Source organism: Loxodonta africana, chromosome 3 (assembly GCF_030014295.1).
Source record: "Loxodonta africana isolate mLoxAfr1 chromosome 3, mLoxAfr1.hap2, whole genome shotgun sequence".
NCBI lineage: Eukaryota > Metazoa > Chordata > Mammalia > Proboscidea > Elephantidae > Loxodonta > Loxodonta africana.
In genome coordinates, this window is record NC_087344.1 from 179,838,477 (window position 1) to 179,853,728 (window position 15,252).

The 15,252-nt window shown below is 51.1% G+C and overlaps 1 protein-coding gene across 1 annotated transcript; it reads right to left on the reverse strand.

The window, feature by feature from the left end:
- Window positions 1-707: 707 nt before the first annotated feature.
- SV2A (synaptic vesicle glycoprotein 2A) lies at window positions 708-14,371 on the reverse strand. Its single transcript, XM_023547396.2, has 12 exons — window positions 10,089-14,371; window positions 8,672-8,852; window positions 7,771-7,922; window positions 7,546-7,679; window positions 6,789-6,878; window positions 6,460-6,570; window positions 6,210-6,298; window positions 5,395-5,559; window positions 5,051-5,184; window positions 4,037-4,243; window positions 3,122-3,281; window positions 708-2,690 (listed from the first exon to the last, which is right to left on the reverse strand). Exons 1-12 carry the CDS (start codon window positions 10,708-10,710, stop codon window positions 2,507-2,509), a joined length of 2,229 nt encoding a protein of 742 aa, XP_023403164.1. The 5' UTR covers window positions 10,711-14,371; the 3' UTR covers window positions 708-2,506.
- Between the last annotated feature and the right edge of the window lie 881 nt (window positions 14,372-15,252).

Below are 15,252 nucleotides of genomic sequence, written 5' to 3' on the forward strand. Positions count from 1 at the left end.
TTTCACCGTTTCTGGCTGAAGAGTCTAGACTGCATCTAGCTGGGCAGTAGAGAGTCATTGGAGACCTTTGAGGAAGGGGATGCCAAAGAGCGTTTTGTGGCAGATGGACCTGGCAGTGATGTGTAAGTATTGGCGTAGGAGAAATTGGAGACACAGAGATCAACCAAGAGCGAAAGCACAGAGCCCTGACTCAGAGGCACTTGTGGGATGGAAAGGAGGAGTTGACTTGAGAGCTACTGTAAAGAAATCAGAAGGTGGCTTGATTAAAATAGAAATAAATGAGAGTGAGAGTGAGTCAAGGGTAACCCCCAGACAGTGTTTTTCAGATTTCCTCACATAAGAATTCCCAAAGAGGCTTGTTTAAAATGTGGATTCTAGGTCCACTCTCCTCCAAAAAAAGAATTCTGATTCTATAAGTCAAGCATGGGGGTGTGGAATCTACATTTTTAAAAGGCACACCAGAGGATTGAGAAAAGTGGTTCTATCATTAAACAGTACCCCAAGTTTTTAAATCTGGGAGATTTAGAGGACCATCCATCTGTAGAAGTGGAAAGGTCAGGTAGAGAGGCCAATTTAGGGAGTAAATATGATGTATCCATTGTGTTATTCTGGCCTTCAGTTTGGAGAAGGAGTCATTTTTCCATCTCACTGTGTTCCCCTCCTGGAGCTCTAGTGGCTGCTAACCAAAAGGTCGGCAGTTCAAATCCACCAGCCACTCCTTGGAAACCCTTTGGGGCAGTTCTCTGTCCTATAGGGTTGCTGTGAGTCAGAATCGACTTTGTGGCAACAGGTTTATCTTCCCCTCCCAGGACTGTCAGGGAGCAGAAAAGAGTTGAATGTGGGTGGAGCGGCAAAGAAGCAGACACAGCCATTGTTTGACTTTTGTTTCCTTTTTATTTTCATCATTTTTTCATTTCATTTTTGACATCAACAGAGTTGGGTTTAGGATTCCCCAGAAGAGCAAGGGAGAAGGATGGGTCCCTCCAGGGGGTGCAAGGGAGAGGGCTGCGTCCAGCAAGTGAAGGGGGAGGGAAGAGGGCACACACTCGTACACTGGGCACTGGAGAAGGCAGTCCTTTGAGCACAGACACCAAAGAGTTAAACAGGCACCACCTGGTTCAGTGTTACAAAATGGGGAGAGTAACCACAGGGCAGGGCACCAGACGCAGCATCAGGAGGGTGAATTTGGATTTTCTTTTTTTTGTTGTTTTGACTTTTTGTTAACAGTTTACAAACAGCTAAAAACTACAACACATCACAGCTACGGTGAGGAGGGCACCAGAGAAAGCAGCCACACAGAGTACAGTGGAACTGGGGCAGCTTAACCTACAGGAGCTATTGTATGGAAGGGTGAGATGGGAAAACTGAGGCTTCTGGTCCCTGCATTAGGGGTCCGTCACTTACTGCCCAACCTCTCCCCACTTTTAGAGGTGCCGAGAGGGCCCATGCTTCCTGCCCCTGCCCCAGCCCCTTGTGCTTTTTGATCTGCTGCTTTGACCTTAGGCCTGGTTTCTTTTCCTCCCCTGCTCCCGGGACTGTGAGGGGACAGGTTGGGGGGTGAGAGGGCAGCTGTGCTGTTCCCACCTGTGCTAAAGTGGGTAGAGCCTCTCACTTCAGAAGAGGCCTGTGTTTCTTGAGCAGAGGGGAAGAGTTGGACCTTGTCGTGCCCTCAGGTCTCCCTAGACTGTGGGACTGTTATCCAGACAGGCTTATCCAGTCCCTCCCAGGCCCAACACAGAAACAAGATTAGGGGAGGTACTGTGGGAGGCAGGGTTGTGTGTGTGTCCGCTGAAAGTACCCTTGGCTTAGATTTTAGGACAGCATAGTGACACCCCCTCCCCATGGCACATACACACGCATACATGCATTCACACACACACAGTCCTGCTGAGTTGCCTCAGAACATAATATATAAATAAGAATCAGAAAGCTAACATCATAAAATTTAGGCTTCATATTTGTAGCCCAAATTGCTGGGGAAGTGGAGGCCAGGGGGCTGAGGTTTATTGCTACTCCCCCAGCATCCAATGGGAGGAGTGAGAGGGCACCCAAGGCCCTTCCAACTCTAAGAAGTTCATTTGGTCCATGATTATGCCTAAGCCCCAGTTCCCAGCATGACCACATGTCCCGTGGTTTCTCCAGGGCCTAGACAGAGGAAATGAGGGAGAAGGCAGGAAGCCTTTTCTGGAGCCCCTGGAGCAGGGAAGAGCAAGGGCCCCTCACTAACACTGGGAGAGAAGGGCTGGGCTAAGCCTTCTCTTGTGCAAAGTCAAGGGTGAGGAGTAGAGCATCCCAATACTGGGATGAAGGAGCCTTCCCTGTAGTCCCTGCCCATGGGCGTCACACACATGCACACGCACACATAAACACACAGCTAAGACACTAAACACGGGATGAGGAGTGGGTGGTGAGGGCTCTGGGAGCCAGGATGGCAGGTCAGGGACGGGGAAGAAGGAGGTGTTGGTCTCACAGTGTGCCTGCCACCCCCGAAGCCCCAGAGATCCTTTCACTGCAGCACCTGCCCCCGGGTCTCGGGCAGCTTCAGCGCCAGAGAACTGCCGAGGGCAAGAGCAGCCGAAGCAAAGAGGATGGGGGCAGCCTTGGTGATTCCCACAAAGGATGTGAAGATGCTGATCCCCAGCACAGCTGCCAGCTTGCACAGGGCGTTCAGGAAACCGAAGGCTGTGGTCCTGCTCAGGATTTCCCCAGCACAGCATGGGGGGCCCAGCCCAGGATGGGGGTCACAGCCAAAGAGACACAGAAAGAGGCAAGGGAGGGTTTGTGGTAGGAAGGGTGGGTGGGCGGGGAAGGGAAGGCGAGGTGGCAGCAGCGTACAAGAGGGAGAGGGAAAGATGGAGAGACCAGAGAGGTGAGTAGTACACCAGGGAATACAGATAATGTGGGTGGGGGGGAGGGGTAGGAGACCAAACAATGAGGTCAATAGTTAAGACTTCAAGGAGTGGATACAAAAGCTACCAGCTTTTAGAAAGGAAACTCCGTGGCAATGTGTATCCCCTTGCCCCCTAAGGATGCTTTTCCCATTCAGATCCCCTTCCTGACCTCTCCTCCCCTGCCCTCTAGGCCCTAAACTTACTACCCTGCCCCACCACACTCCAACTACCTCTTGTCCGAGGGGTAGAGTTCAACAGTCAACACGTCCAGCGCGTTCCAGGATGCAATGCTGACACCCCCAAAAAGGCAGAGCAGAGCAATCATGGCTGACTCGCTGTTCCCAAAAGACAGGAAGAAGCAGGAGACGCAGGACATCACGCTGGAGCCAGCTGGAGCCAGGAGAGGAGCGAGCAGCATGAGCCTGGCCACAATGAAGCCTGTCCACCACCCACCTTGTCCCATCAGCTAGCTTTGAGGGAAGCCCAGGATGAGACTCCCTTTTTCCCAAAGTACCCAAAAGGAAAGCTTTTCACTCATCCTCAGCCTCCCTTATAATTATATTTTTATTGGTAACATCCATAACAGCCATTTATTCAATGCCAGCGATGGCCCAAGCAACTTGCTATTTCACATGCATTGATTTAATGTCTCAAACCTATAAGGGAGCCCTGGTGGTGCAGTGGTTAAGAGCTCAGACTGCTAACCTAAAGGTCAGCAGTTCGAATCCACCAGCCGCTCCTTGGAAACCCTGTGGGGCAGTTCTACTCTGTCCTACAGGGTTGCTATGAATCGGAATCGACTCGATGGCACACAACAACAACATTATCATCCCCATTTTGAGAATGAGACAACTGAGGCTCATACAGGTTCAGCAACTTGCCCAAGGTTGGCTGGTAAGTGGTGGAGCTGAGATTCAAAACCCAGGACATCAAAGCCTGTGCCCTTAACCACTTGCTATTCTGCCTCCCCCCCAGAGGAGTTTCCATGCCAAGCCCCACCCCATCCTACAGCCACACCTTAAGCAGAAGACAAGAGAGAGAGAACCTTCTCCGGCCAAGTTCTTCCACAGCCTGCTGACAGCCTTCCCCCACTCTCAGGCCCCCAGTCAGTCCTGTCCCCCGATCCCCCAGCCTCTCCCCCGTACCGAGCATGCGGAGTCTGCCAATCTTGTCCATGAGTAGGGCAGACACGATATTCCCAGGAAGCACAGCCAGCGTCCCCAAGAAGCTGACGAAGTACACCATGTAGGCCCCTTCACCCGTCCCTGTTACATCTAGCGGGCAGCCCTCCTTGTTGTGCAGGAATGTGCTGTTCACCAAACGGCTGTTCACAAACTTGTATTCAAACAGGTCTGGGGATGAAGGCCAAGACAGGCAGGTGGTCATAGCAAAGGTGAGAGGGAGGGGGCTACTGCTCATGGCCTTTGTGGGGTGCAGCAGTGAGAGCTCTCAAAATCATTCAGGACAGCCATTGCAAAACATCAAATAATATCACCATGGGAACTAGGAATATTTACAGTAGCAAATGTAGCAGTGAGACTGGCTGTTTCCAAGTGTTCCCATTAATAGTCTTTGCTTCCAGTTCATTCCTTTTGTCTACCCTAGCAGACTACTGGCAGTGGTAGGTACCATGGGCTTAGGAAACATTTGTGAGAAAAAAAATTAAAAATAATTTTAAAAGTCCTATCCATTATTTTTTCCTGTGAGGTGGGAAAAGCTCACCTAGGACTCCCTTTAGAAGTGGGAAACCTCAGTCTAACTCACAAAAATAGCACTTTATGTGTATATAGTTTGAGAATCACTGTTACCTCACCAAATATCTCTTTTATTGTTTTTCCTTTTCCCAAGGACCCTGTTTTGAAAATTTTTGCCCTCTTCAAAAGTGCATTAATATTACCACATAGAGTTGTTGTAATTCCAGCCAAAGACAAAAAAACTTGATGTTTAAGTCAGATATTCTGATTATCACAGGAAAATGTTCAATTTCCATGAGATTTTCAGAATTATTGGTGGTAGCTAATAGGCCCCCATGTCACCTTCCCCCCGGGGTCCAGAGATGTCAGGTTGAGAACCCTGAGCTAGTAAATGAAGAAGGTCCTTCTATCCCTCAGGGCCCACCCAACCCTTCCACCTGACACCCACTAGCCATCTCATCTTACCAGTGTTATAGAACACAGTGTTGATGAATGTACAATTCCGGAAAAACGTGTTGCTGGATGTGACATCCTCGAAATAACACTCCTCAAATAAGGAATCCTCAAAGGACACTGACTTCAGGCGCAGCCCAATGAACCTGTAAGGCCAGGATGGTGAGAGATATTTCCCCCTCATCCTCAGACCCTCCTCTGACACTCATTCCCTTAGTGAAGTAATGCAAACTGTGACACTGAGGCGAAACCACAGATATCTTTTCCAAAGAGCCTTGTCTCAAACCCCCACACTCGTAAAAGAGACAAGGATAGAAGACACATGGGAGGAGTGGCGTTTAAAGGTCCCCTCATACTTGTCATTGAAGTACTGCCCCCCTCGGTGGATCTGATTCTCCAGTGTGAAGTTAAAAGTCACATGTTCCACACGCTCCCCAGCAAACACTTTGGTGCGGGCTGCATAGTCTACTGCCTGGAGGTGGCGGATCATGTCAGGAAACCAGACGGTCAGGCCATAGTAGCTAAAGAGTCAAGGGCAATGGAATCAGATAGGGTTCAGGGATTACAACCAGGCAGTTCAGAGGGAGGGGGAAATGGTGCAGTCAGCTCAGTCATGACCTTGCTCCTCCAGCCTCATCTCTCACCACTTCTCCCTTCACCAGTTGCTGTGGTTCTGGTGGACTTGAGATTCTTCTTACTCGCCCACCATCCTCATGCTTACCTCCCAGGAATTTGCTTTTCCCTCTGCCTGAAACTCTCTTCCCCCACTCTATCCTTGGCCTGTCTAACTCCCGTTCATCTTTCAGGACTTAGATGCCCACCACTAGTCTGGAACGGGAAGCCCACTATGTGCTCCATGGCACTCTGTACTCCCTCCATCATGATGTTTATCACACTTCTCTATAGCTAGTTTTGCCTAGCTTCCTGACCAAAATATAAACTCTCTGAGGACTGAGGCCACATCTATTTCACCCCAGCACAGTGCCTGGCACGGAACAGACACTTAATACTGGTCAGCCTATAATACAAGTTTGTTGAATAAATGAATGGAGGGGTAGGATAGAGGATCAGAGATATGGACAGCACCTCCTTTTGTTATTCTTCCCCTTTATTTGCATTTTCTCCACCTCTCTCCCAACCCACATATCACCAATCCCACCCACCCCCTCACCTGAATGACATGGTGAACCACACACCCATCATCATCAGGGTGATGCGTCGGTATTCTGGACCAAAACAGGACAGGAAATTCCCCCAAACCTAGGCAGGACAGAACAAAGTTAGACTGTGACTGTACTTCTTTTTAATGCCCACCGATCCCCTTTTTATTCCCCTACGCTCAAACCCCACTCTCCTCTTCAACTCTCCCATCCCCTTCACCTTCCTCACTACTTTCTCTCCATCATCCAATTCCTCATTACCTGCCCCCCAAGACTCAAGGCTCGGACTCCCCAGCGCTGGTACCAGGTCCCTGTGTCTGACTGGATCTCAATCAACTCGTCCTCCTGATGAATTGTCTTAATGTGGGTTACCTAGGGTCAAGAGAATGAGCCAGCAGTCACACAGTCTGTATTTCCCAACCCCTCCCGGATCCCTCAGTTTTCAGGAAGTAGCAAAATGGAAGGCAGGAGAAGTCTCACTGAGGAAGAATGTGGTCTGAGATGTCTATGAAGGTGGAGAAGGGGAGTATCTAGAGAGGGGACAGGGCTGCAGGGGCCTGGAAGTGTGAGTGGGGAGGGCTGTGGCTTACTGAGAACACTCGCTCAGGATGCCCCTTGGCTCGCATGTTGGTGTCATGGACTTGCTTCAGCACCATCCAGGCCTCATCATGCTTCCCATTCTACAGCCACAAACACAACCCCCATATCCAGGTCAGCCCCTTCCTCACCCAGGGTTACAGATATACCCTCCTTCCAACGTGACCTCTGGAATCAGACATGAAAGGCCCCCACCCAACCCACCACCAACCTCTGACCTATAAGCACATGCATCTAACATTCCAAAAGAGCCCCCAAGCTGGGGTAAAGCAAGATACAATCAGACTTGGGCAAGAGTGGGGTTGAGTCCAGGGGACAAATACAAGCACAGGTCCTAGGGATCCTCTGGTGCTATGGAGAGAAAAAACCAAAGACAAGGGAAATGATAGGCAAGTATGTAGTCAGAGGGGAAGGGGCAGCATCCTAACCCTGCTGGAACACAGACAGTTGGAGGGGGAAGGGGCAGGGGATGGGAATTTCTCTTGAGCTGTAAAGTCACGACCTGGGCCAGGGCCCCTGCCTGCAAAATCTTAAGCCACCATGGTTGAGCAGGTTCCCTGGTTTTTCTACCCATAGAACCCCTCTGCAGATAAAATCCAAGACAAAGGAAGCAAAATAAAGTCCCCCGGAGTAGGGACTGTGTAAGAAAGGAGGGCAGCCACACAAGATCAAATCAAACCCTCAGTGGGTGTTTGAACACAGGAACCTCTGCTACCCACCCTCCCTTGGCCCAGCCCCAGCCACATTCACCTCCAGGAAGAAGCGGGGGCTCTCAGGCTGCGTTGTCAGAGCCCCAATGGCAAACACAGATGGAAAGGCGCAGACGAGGACAAAGACCCTCCAGCTGTGGAACTGGTAAGCAGAACCCATCTGAAAACTCCACCCTGGCAGGGACAGAGTCATAGGCATCAGCAGAGAGCCCACCACAGGAGAGGAGGGAAAGAGTCTGGGGTGGATTCCCTGGGGGCTGCTCACCATAGTGGGGGATGATGGCCCAGGCCATAGCAGCTGCGTACACTCCACCAATCATCCAAAACATGCAGAGCCAGCTCAAGTGCTCCCCACGTTTCTCCTGCGCCAGAAACTCCGAGAAATAGGAGAATACAATGGGGATGGACCCTCCAATCCTGGAGGGCATTGTAAGAATTCAGCATTAGATAGGTGCCATATTCCTGATCCCCCGCCCCAGTGCTCTGGATCCCAAGCAACTTCCACCTTCCAGATCCTTTAAAAGAGACTCTCACACAGTGCCCTACAAGCTCCTCTCTCCCCTCACCACCTATCATCAAGCACCCATCCTTGGGACCATAGGAAATAGGCAGGCAAGTTTCAGGGAAAAGGAAGGAACAAACATTAAATCTTGGAAGATGGCTACAGAGTTGAAAGGGAAGGAAAATCATTAGAGAAGAGAGAAAAAAATTCCCAGAGAAAAAAGAATGGCAAAGGAGTCCGAGGGCAAGTAATCTAGGAGCAGGCCCAGAAAGAGCTTGGAGACAATTCAGAGTGGCAGTGTATGCAGGTGACTGAAGAAATGTAGGGGTGGGGTAGGTCAAGGCTTCAGAGTTGTGGCAGATGTGGGTAATAAGGAGGTCTGTTGTCAAATGCAAGAAATACGTAGACTGGGAGGGGAATAACTTTAGGGTCCACAGCAGCCCAGGGGTGAGGCTGAGACCCACTAGGCCCCTTCATGGAAGTAAGCTAAGAAATAGGACTAGAGGGTGGGATAGGAACTCAGGAAGTAATCTTCAGGACAGGGAGTAAACAGGTTCTGGACAGGAGGAAGCTGGGCTGAATTCACATATATTTAAGGTATATTTGGTGCACCTAGAGATACCAGTGACCAAGACACAGTCCTGCCCTCTAGAGGATCACTCACCCAACACCAGAAAGGAGGCGGCAGAAGAGGAAAGTGCCATAACCTTGGACGAAAGATGAGAAAAATGCGAAGACGCTGTTGACTGAGAGAGAGATGAGTAGACACTGTCTCCGACCTAGTCGGTCAGCCAGACCCCCCCAGAGGAAGGCTCCCACCATCATGCCCAGGTAGACGATGAGGCCTGGAAAGAAGAAAGCAGAGGCAGAAGGGGTATGAGCAGAACACCTCATTTCTCCCACCTGCTGAGCATTCATTGAGCTAAAACTGCAGCAGAACGGATCAAGGGTCTGAAAGACTTTTAGAAGCTAAGTGTCCAGAAATGAGAGTAATTGAGAGGTTGGATGGTATGAGCAAAGACAGAAGGCCATCTCTGCAGGCCAGGGGTTCAAAAATAGGAATACAGATATAGGGGGACCCCACAACCCCAAACTCCTCTTCTTTACCTCTGTCTCTGTCTCACACACACAGGACACCCCTACCCCCATTTCACCTAGACTGAGGAGTGAATCTGCCTAGATTCCCAGGCCCTCCCAAAGTTCTCTCTATCCTCCCCTCCTTGATACCCTCAAAGCAGCAGGAGGTCACTCTGTGTTCCTCAGAGAAAGGGCTCCAATCCCCTCACTTCTCCCAGGACCTGTCAATAAGGTCCCCACAAAATCTATCCTTTATGCCTTCCGGTCCCAGTACTTCTGGTCCTCAAACTCCCCCATTTCTTAATTCCTCCATAAAATCAGAGTTGAATCTGATCATCTACTCTGAATGCTGCATTTTATCCATGCCCAAGCCAAGCTCCAGGGAGAAGGGACCTGTCCAAGATTCCGTAGCAACTTGGCAGCAGAGCAAGGCCTAGATTCTTTCTCGGTGAACCTAAGAGTTCCCTCCTTCAGGATGCCCATCAGAAATGGCCATCAGAGACCACTCCCTGGGCCTTGGACACTCCCAAGGCTGGAGTGAGAGCAAGTGTATCCAGTTTCTCTGGCTGAAAATCCAGGATTCTTCCCCACCCCGAACTGACCCTCCCAGGGTATGAAAATACAGACTTCTTGTTCCCCCAGTGAAGGAAAGGGAATAGGATAATAAGAAGGCAGGCTATGAAGAAACATTAAGTGGTGGTCCATCCCACCATGGCCACCTCCTGGGGAACTAACTAAGCAGACCACCACCCAACCATCATTCCAAGCCCCAGCCCAGTTGCCCTCCCCAGACCCCTTTCACATACAGCCTCACTATGACCCAACCCTTAGAGGAAGGTGTATGTGAGCGGACACCATTGGAGGGAACCCTGAGCCCTCTGGCGACACCTTGGGAACAGGGTCCTAAGGAGCCCAGTGGTAAGGACAGGGGCAGTTCTCAGGAACAAGGGTGTGTCCAGAGTTTGGGGCAGGACAGGGTTGGAGTCCCCCACAGTGTGTCTCACCCAGCATGCCCTTGTTGGAGTCAGACAGGCACATGTCCTTCTCAGCACTGGGCAGCACGAAGCCCACCACGAAGACCTCGACACCGTCGGCCATCAGCGCCAGACCAAGCACGAAATAAAGTGTCCACTGGAAGCGGCCATGGCCACACTCCCGTAGGATGGCCTCATACTGCTGAGCCAGTTCTTCCCGCTCTTTCCGCAGCTGTGCCTCCCCCCGGCCTCCAGGGGGACCCTCCCCATCACCCACACCCCCCCTCACTCCAGCCAGGGGTGCCCCATCTGCCATCCGCTCGCCTTTGCCCCCAGACTCTGCCCGGGGGATGCCCTGATATTCCCCCTCGTAGATCTCATCATCCTCATCATGGCCCTCAGTGGCATCGCTGGATGCGCCACCTTCCTCCTCATCCTGGGTCACTTCCCCACGGTAGTAGCCATCAGCAGGAGCAGGGTAGTCATCGTCATCATCATCCTCTTCAAAGCGGGAGTAGGATCTACGAGAATATTCGTCCTGGACTCTGTCCAGGCCCTTCACCACCTTCTTGGTTGCATGCTTCTTAACTTCCTTGGCAATGTCTTTTGCCCCACGGATGAAAGCTGCCCGGTCTCGGAAGCCCTCTTCCATGATGGGGCTTTGGGGATACCACCAGACTCCCCCAACCCTTGCTCCTTATTCAGCCTTTTGCTCAAGAACTCGTGGAGTCAGAAGGACCCTTCCCCACAGCTATTTAGAGGAAGTGTGCTCAAGTATCTTTGGGCACAGAATAAAAGGAAATAGGACTTGGTCAGTGGGTGTGTAAGAGGAGAAAGAAGGAGGGAGAGGAGCCTTGGCCCACACCTAGTTCAGTTGGGTGGATGGGGAAGAGAGAGGGGTAAGGGGGGAAAGGAAGGGGAGGGGGAGCCAGGTTGGTGGGCCTAAGCTGAGGAGCCAGGATAACTCAAGATGGGCTGCCCACTTTTTCTCCAGGAGCTTCTAGAGACCTAGAAAAAAATAAGAGGGAGAAAAAGGAAGTTGTGAAGCATAAAGTAGTGAAAGTCAATATAGAGGCCAGGCCCATGGAACCTGCTCAGGAGTCACCTACCCAGAGCCCTTCCCCAGACACCCTGCCCCACATCAAGTTCAGACCCCTTGCTTTACTACCAACCTGCGAAAAACAAAACAGGAAATATAAGAAACCAGGATTCCTTACTCTAGTCTAGTTCCTTATTGGGGGTGGAGCTTGGGGTGAATGGGTAGAAGGAGGACCAAGTCCTCCAACCTGTTGCCTTCAGTCATGGATGGCATCTGAAGATGGACTTCCACAGTCCTTCCATCAGGTTTCATGATTATAGGCCCCACAAGAAGGGGTTTTCTGTCAACATAGCCTGGTGAACAAAAGCTCAACTTCCAGAGCCAGGCAGATTTGAGTTTGACTTCCTGCTTTAGCGCTGACTAGATGAGCGACTATGAGCAAGTTTCTGACCATCCACTCCTCAGTTTCCTCTTATTTGAAAAGGGGAAGTAAGGATTAAATGAGATAATGTGGATAAGTTCCTTATCATAGTACCTGGCACATAAAAAATGATCAATAAATATTAGCTATTACTCTTTATGGTGATAGTAATACGGTGAGATGACCTATCCAAAACTAAAACCCAGTGCCATCGAGTCGATTCCGGCTCATAGCGACCCTACAGGACAGAGTAGAACTGCCCCATAGAGTTTCTAAGGAGCGCCCGGCGGATTCGAACTGCTGATCCTTTGATGAGCAGCCATAGCACTTAACCACTAAGCCGCCAGGGTTTCCGAGATGACCTATACTCCCTCACAAATCCCCCAAACAAAAGCTATCTCTGGATCCTCTTTAGGGTGAGCAGCAGAAAGACACACTAGCAAGGACAAAGCCAGGTTCAGTGCAAAGCACATGACAGATGATCTAAGTTGAAATCCCAGCTCTGCCACTTACTAACTGATCTTGGGCAGGTTACTTAACCTCCCTAAGGGTCAATACCCTATTTCCCAGAGTTGGTGTGAGGATTTGATCTCACAGTAGATATTCTATAAATATTAGCTTCATTTCTTTCTATTAGATTGAAAGATATGACGGAAACAGGAAGCAGCAAGGCACACCAAGTGGTCATACTTGAATGTTATTGTCCAATATTACTCCAAAACAGAGAGTCCCAAGACCTCTCAGCCTGTGTTCAAATTAATTCCAGCAGTAGGGCCCATATTATCTCCCTCCAGAAAAACAAGGGAAGACCCAAAAGAAGGGAGACCTGGAACCTGAGTAGAATGGAGGAGAGGGGAGATCAAAAGCTGAGGAAAATGTAATAACTGACTGCTGCCATCTTCTTTCAAGACATCAAACATGGACCTCCTTTCACTGGTGGGGGTGGGAATGGAAATGACTGATCAAACTCATAAGTTTACAATATAAAGGTCTAAGGTCTGTAGTCGCACCCCATTCCTCCAGGGCCTCCCTTCTTAATCCCTCCTAATTCTTTCTGCTTCTCTTCCAGAAGTCAAAGGAAAAGGAGTCCACAAATACCGCATTGCGTAGGAGGCTGGTGTGGAATGAAGGGGGCTGTGGGCCTCCCCCCCAAAACACACGTTCTCCAGAGTGGAGCATAGGAGAACCCCCTTTCTTCATAGAGGCAGAGGAAGCAGGACTAGATTCTGATCAGAGATCATTCCCCTAAAAATATCCTGCTTCCTTCTGCTCCTACCCATCCTGGGCCTTCATTAAATGTGTGTCTCTCTCTCACACACACAAACAAGCACACACACACACACACACACACACACACACAGTAGCCCTGGTAGCAGATAGTAGGTAGCACTATATGCTTCAGAGAGGCACTGACAAGCAAAGCCTTGCCCCCTCAGTGCAGACGTGGGCAATGGACCATGGTGACCAGAAGCAGTGACTCCCATGTCACCTTCTTTTCTTCATGGTTTCCCCCATGAAACAGAGGGAACTGTGGAATCCCCTCCAAAACCAAAAAACCAAACCCACTGCCATCGAGTCAATTCCGACTTAGTAGTAAAACTGCCCCACAGGGTTTCCAAGGAGTACCTGGTGGATTCGAACTGCCAGCCTCTTGATTAGCAGCCGTGGCTCTTCACTAAGCCACCAGGGTTTCCTGGAATCCCCTCAGTGCCTCACAATTTGCTTTCCTCTCCTTTCTACTTCCATTCTTCCCCAAACAAAACCCTGAAGGGAGGCAGATGGACCCAACAGGAGCCATACCCTATGTGTGTACCCCTGAGAGGACATGTAGGGTACAGGAGGCCTCCAGAGCCACAGCAGGGTATGATGGCTCAGCAGTCAGTTCCTCCAGGGCCAACAACCCCAAGAGGTCAGGAGGGAGAGAAAGAAGACAAATTCCATGAGCTGGTGAGGAAGTAGTGCTATTTTTAGCCCCCAAAGCAGCACAGGGTGGCTAAGCCTCTGGGAGAGAGGTAAGATTTGGAGAGGTAGAGGTTAAAAGGGACAAAATTCAGGGTAACGTGGCCCTTTAAGGCTGCCTGGCTTCACCTGACCGGAAAAAAATGTGCCCAGGAGAGATTCTGCAGAGGATGGAGAGGGGCGGGGGAACTCCTGAGCAAAAGCTTCCCTTTGAAGTCCACTCACCTAGTCCTGGATAAGAGGAGGGTCCGGAAGCCCCTCCCCGCCATTGAAACCTGACTTTGGGAACCTCCCTGACCCCCAGTCCACCCTAGCCCAGGTGACAAGGTCATTAAGAAGTAGTCACTTATCAAAATCTCCTCAGGGTGGGGAGAGAGTTGTGGCAGAATGGGGGAGAGGATGCACAGTGCCCCTCCATATTAGAGCTGGATGATGGAGCCTCGGCCCCCACCCCAGGGCTGCCAAGGCTGCGCCACGTCCCCACATCCTGCCCCAGGGTTAGGGAAATGGGAGCATCCACAGTTCTGAGAAAAAAAAAAAGGTGTCAGCTGAGAATGCACACGGAAGAATATGAAGAGGCAGGGACGCAGGGAGAGACCTCTACACGCACAGCCATAGAGATCTCTCCTACCAGAATCTGTAATGACCTCCCCCAATCTCGCCTCTGCTCTGGTATAAGAGAAAAGCCCCTAGAATTTACTAAATCGCTTCTCTGAGCGCCCCCTCCCTTGGTCCTGCTGCTGGACAGGTGCCCATCATCACTCGACACCCCCTCCCCCATCCCTGAACCACTGCCTCGAGGCCCTGACATCCATGCCCCCAACTCTGGTGGTTTACCATCTCTATCCACACAGTATTACCATTCGTCATTCCTCTCCTCTCTCCTTCACCTACCCCTCCTTCACTGCCCCCCCGAAGTCCAAAGGAGCATACTGAGGCAGCATCCATTCTCCGGCCCCAGCCAAGGTCATTTATCATCCATGGGGGTGGGGGGGGGGACGCCAAGGTGAGGAAGGGGTTGGAGTTGGAGGGAACCCCATCCTACCTAACAACCCCCACCCTGAGCAGGGTAGTGGGGGACTTGGGAAGGTAGAGAAAAACACCCTTCCTCCCCCTTCCTTCACATACAAAAAATTGCACACGCGTATATATACATATATGTGTCTATATATATCTCCACAGCAACTAAAATAAATCTCCATCTCCAAACCACTACCAACCTTCCTCATCCCAAGAACGGGGTCGGTCACCCTCCCCACAAGCAACATCGGAGGATAAAATGGCTGCAAAGCAACGCAAGGAAGGATGCTTCTGCCAGGGGCGGGGTGGAGGTGAGAAACTGACAGAAGGGTCTCACCTGGGCTGGGTCCCCCGGGTAAGGGAATCCCGGGAGAGGGCGGGGGTCCCGGCAGCGGGGCTGAGGCGGCAGCGGCGACTGCTCTGGGTACCAGGAGAAGTGGCAATGCAGACCTGCCCCCCCCACTCCGGCCCCGCCTCCTCCCCTCCCCCTCCCCCCCTCCGCGCCACTGAGCTTCGGGAGAGACCATTGTTGGGGGGTGGGGGGGGGCGCGGAAGAAAAGAGAGTGGGGAGGGACTCCCGGCACCGGGAAGAAATGATGAAGAGGCTAGGGGAGTTTGTCACAGGGGCAGCTGAGATGACACAGTCTTTCCCAGCCCCTTCCTAGTAAAAGATGAAAGCAGCTAAGGAGAGGCAGAAATAGTGTTGCCAAGAAAACAAGTGGGAAGGCAGAAAGGAAGGTGGTAAATGGGGCAGC

What these genes read in the sequence shown, in the direction of transcription:
- SV2A (XM_023547396.2), bottom strand. Translation starts at nt 10,710, where the DNA reads ATGGAAGAGGGCTTCCGAGACCGGGCAGCTTTCATCCGTGGGGCAAAA. An exon ending in GGCCATCATCCCCCACTATG is followed by an intron (nt 7,680 to 7,770) that starts GTGAGCAGCCCC and finishes TGTCCCTGCCAG; the next exon opens with GGTGGAGTTTTCAGATGGGT. An exon ending in CACTGTGTTCTATAACACTG is followed by an intron (nt 4,244 to 5,050) that starts GTAAGATGAGAT and finishes CTTCATCCCCAG; the next exon opens with ACCTGTTTGAATACAAGTTT.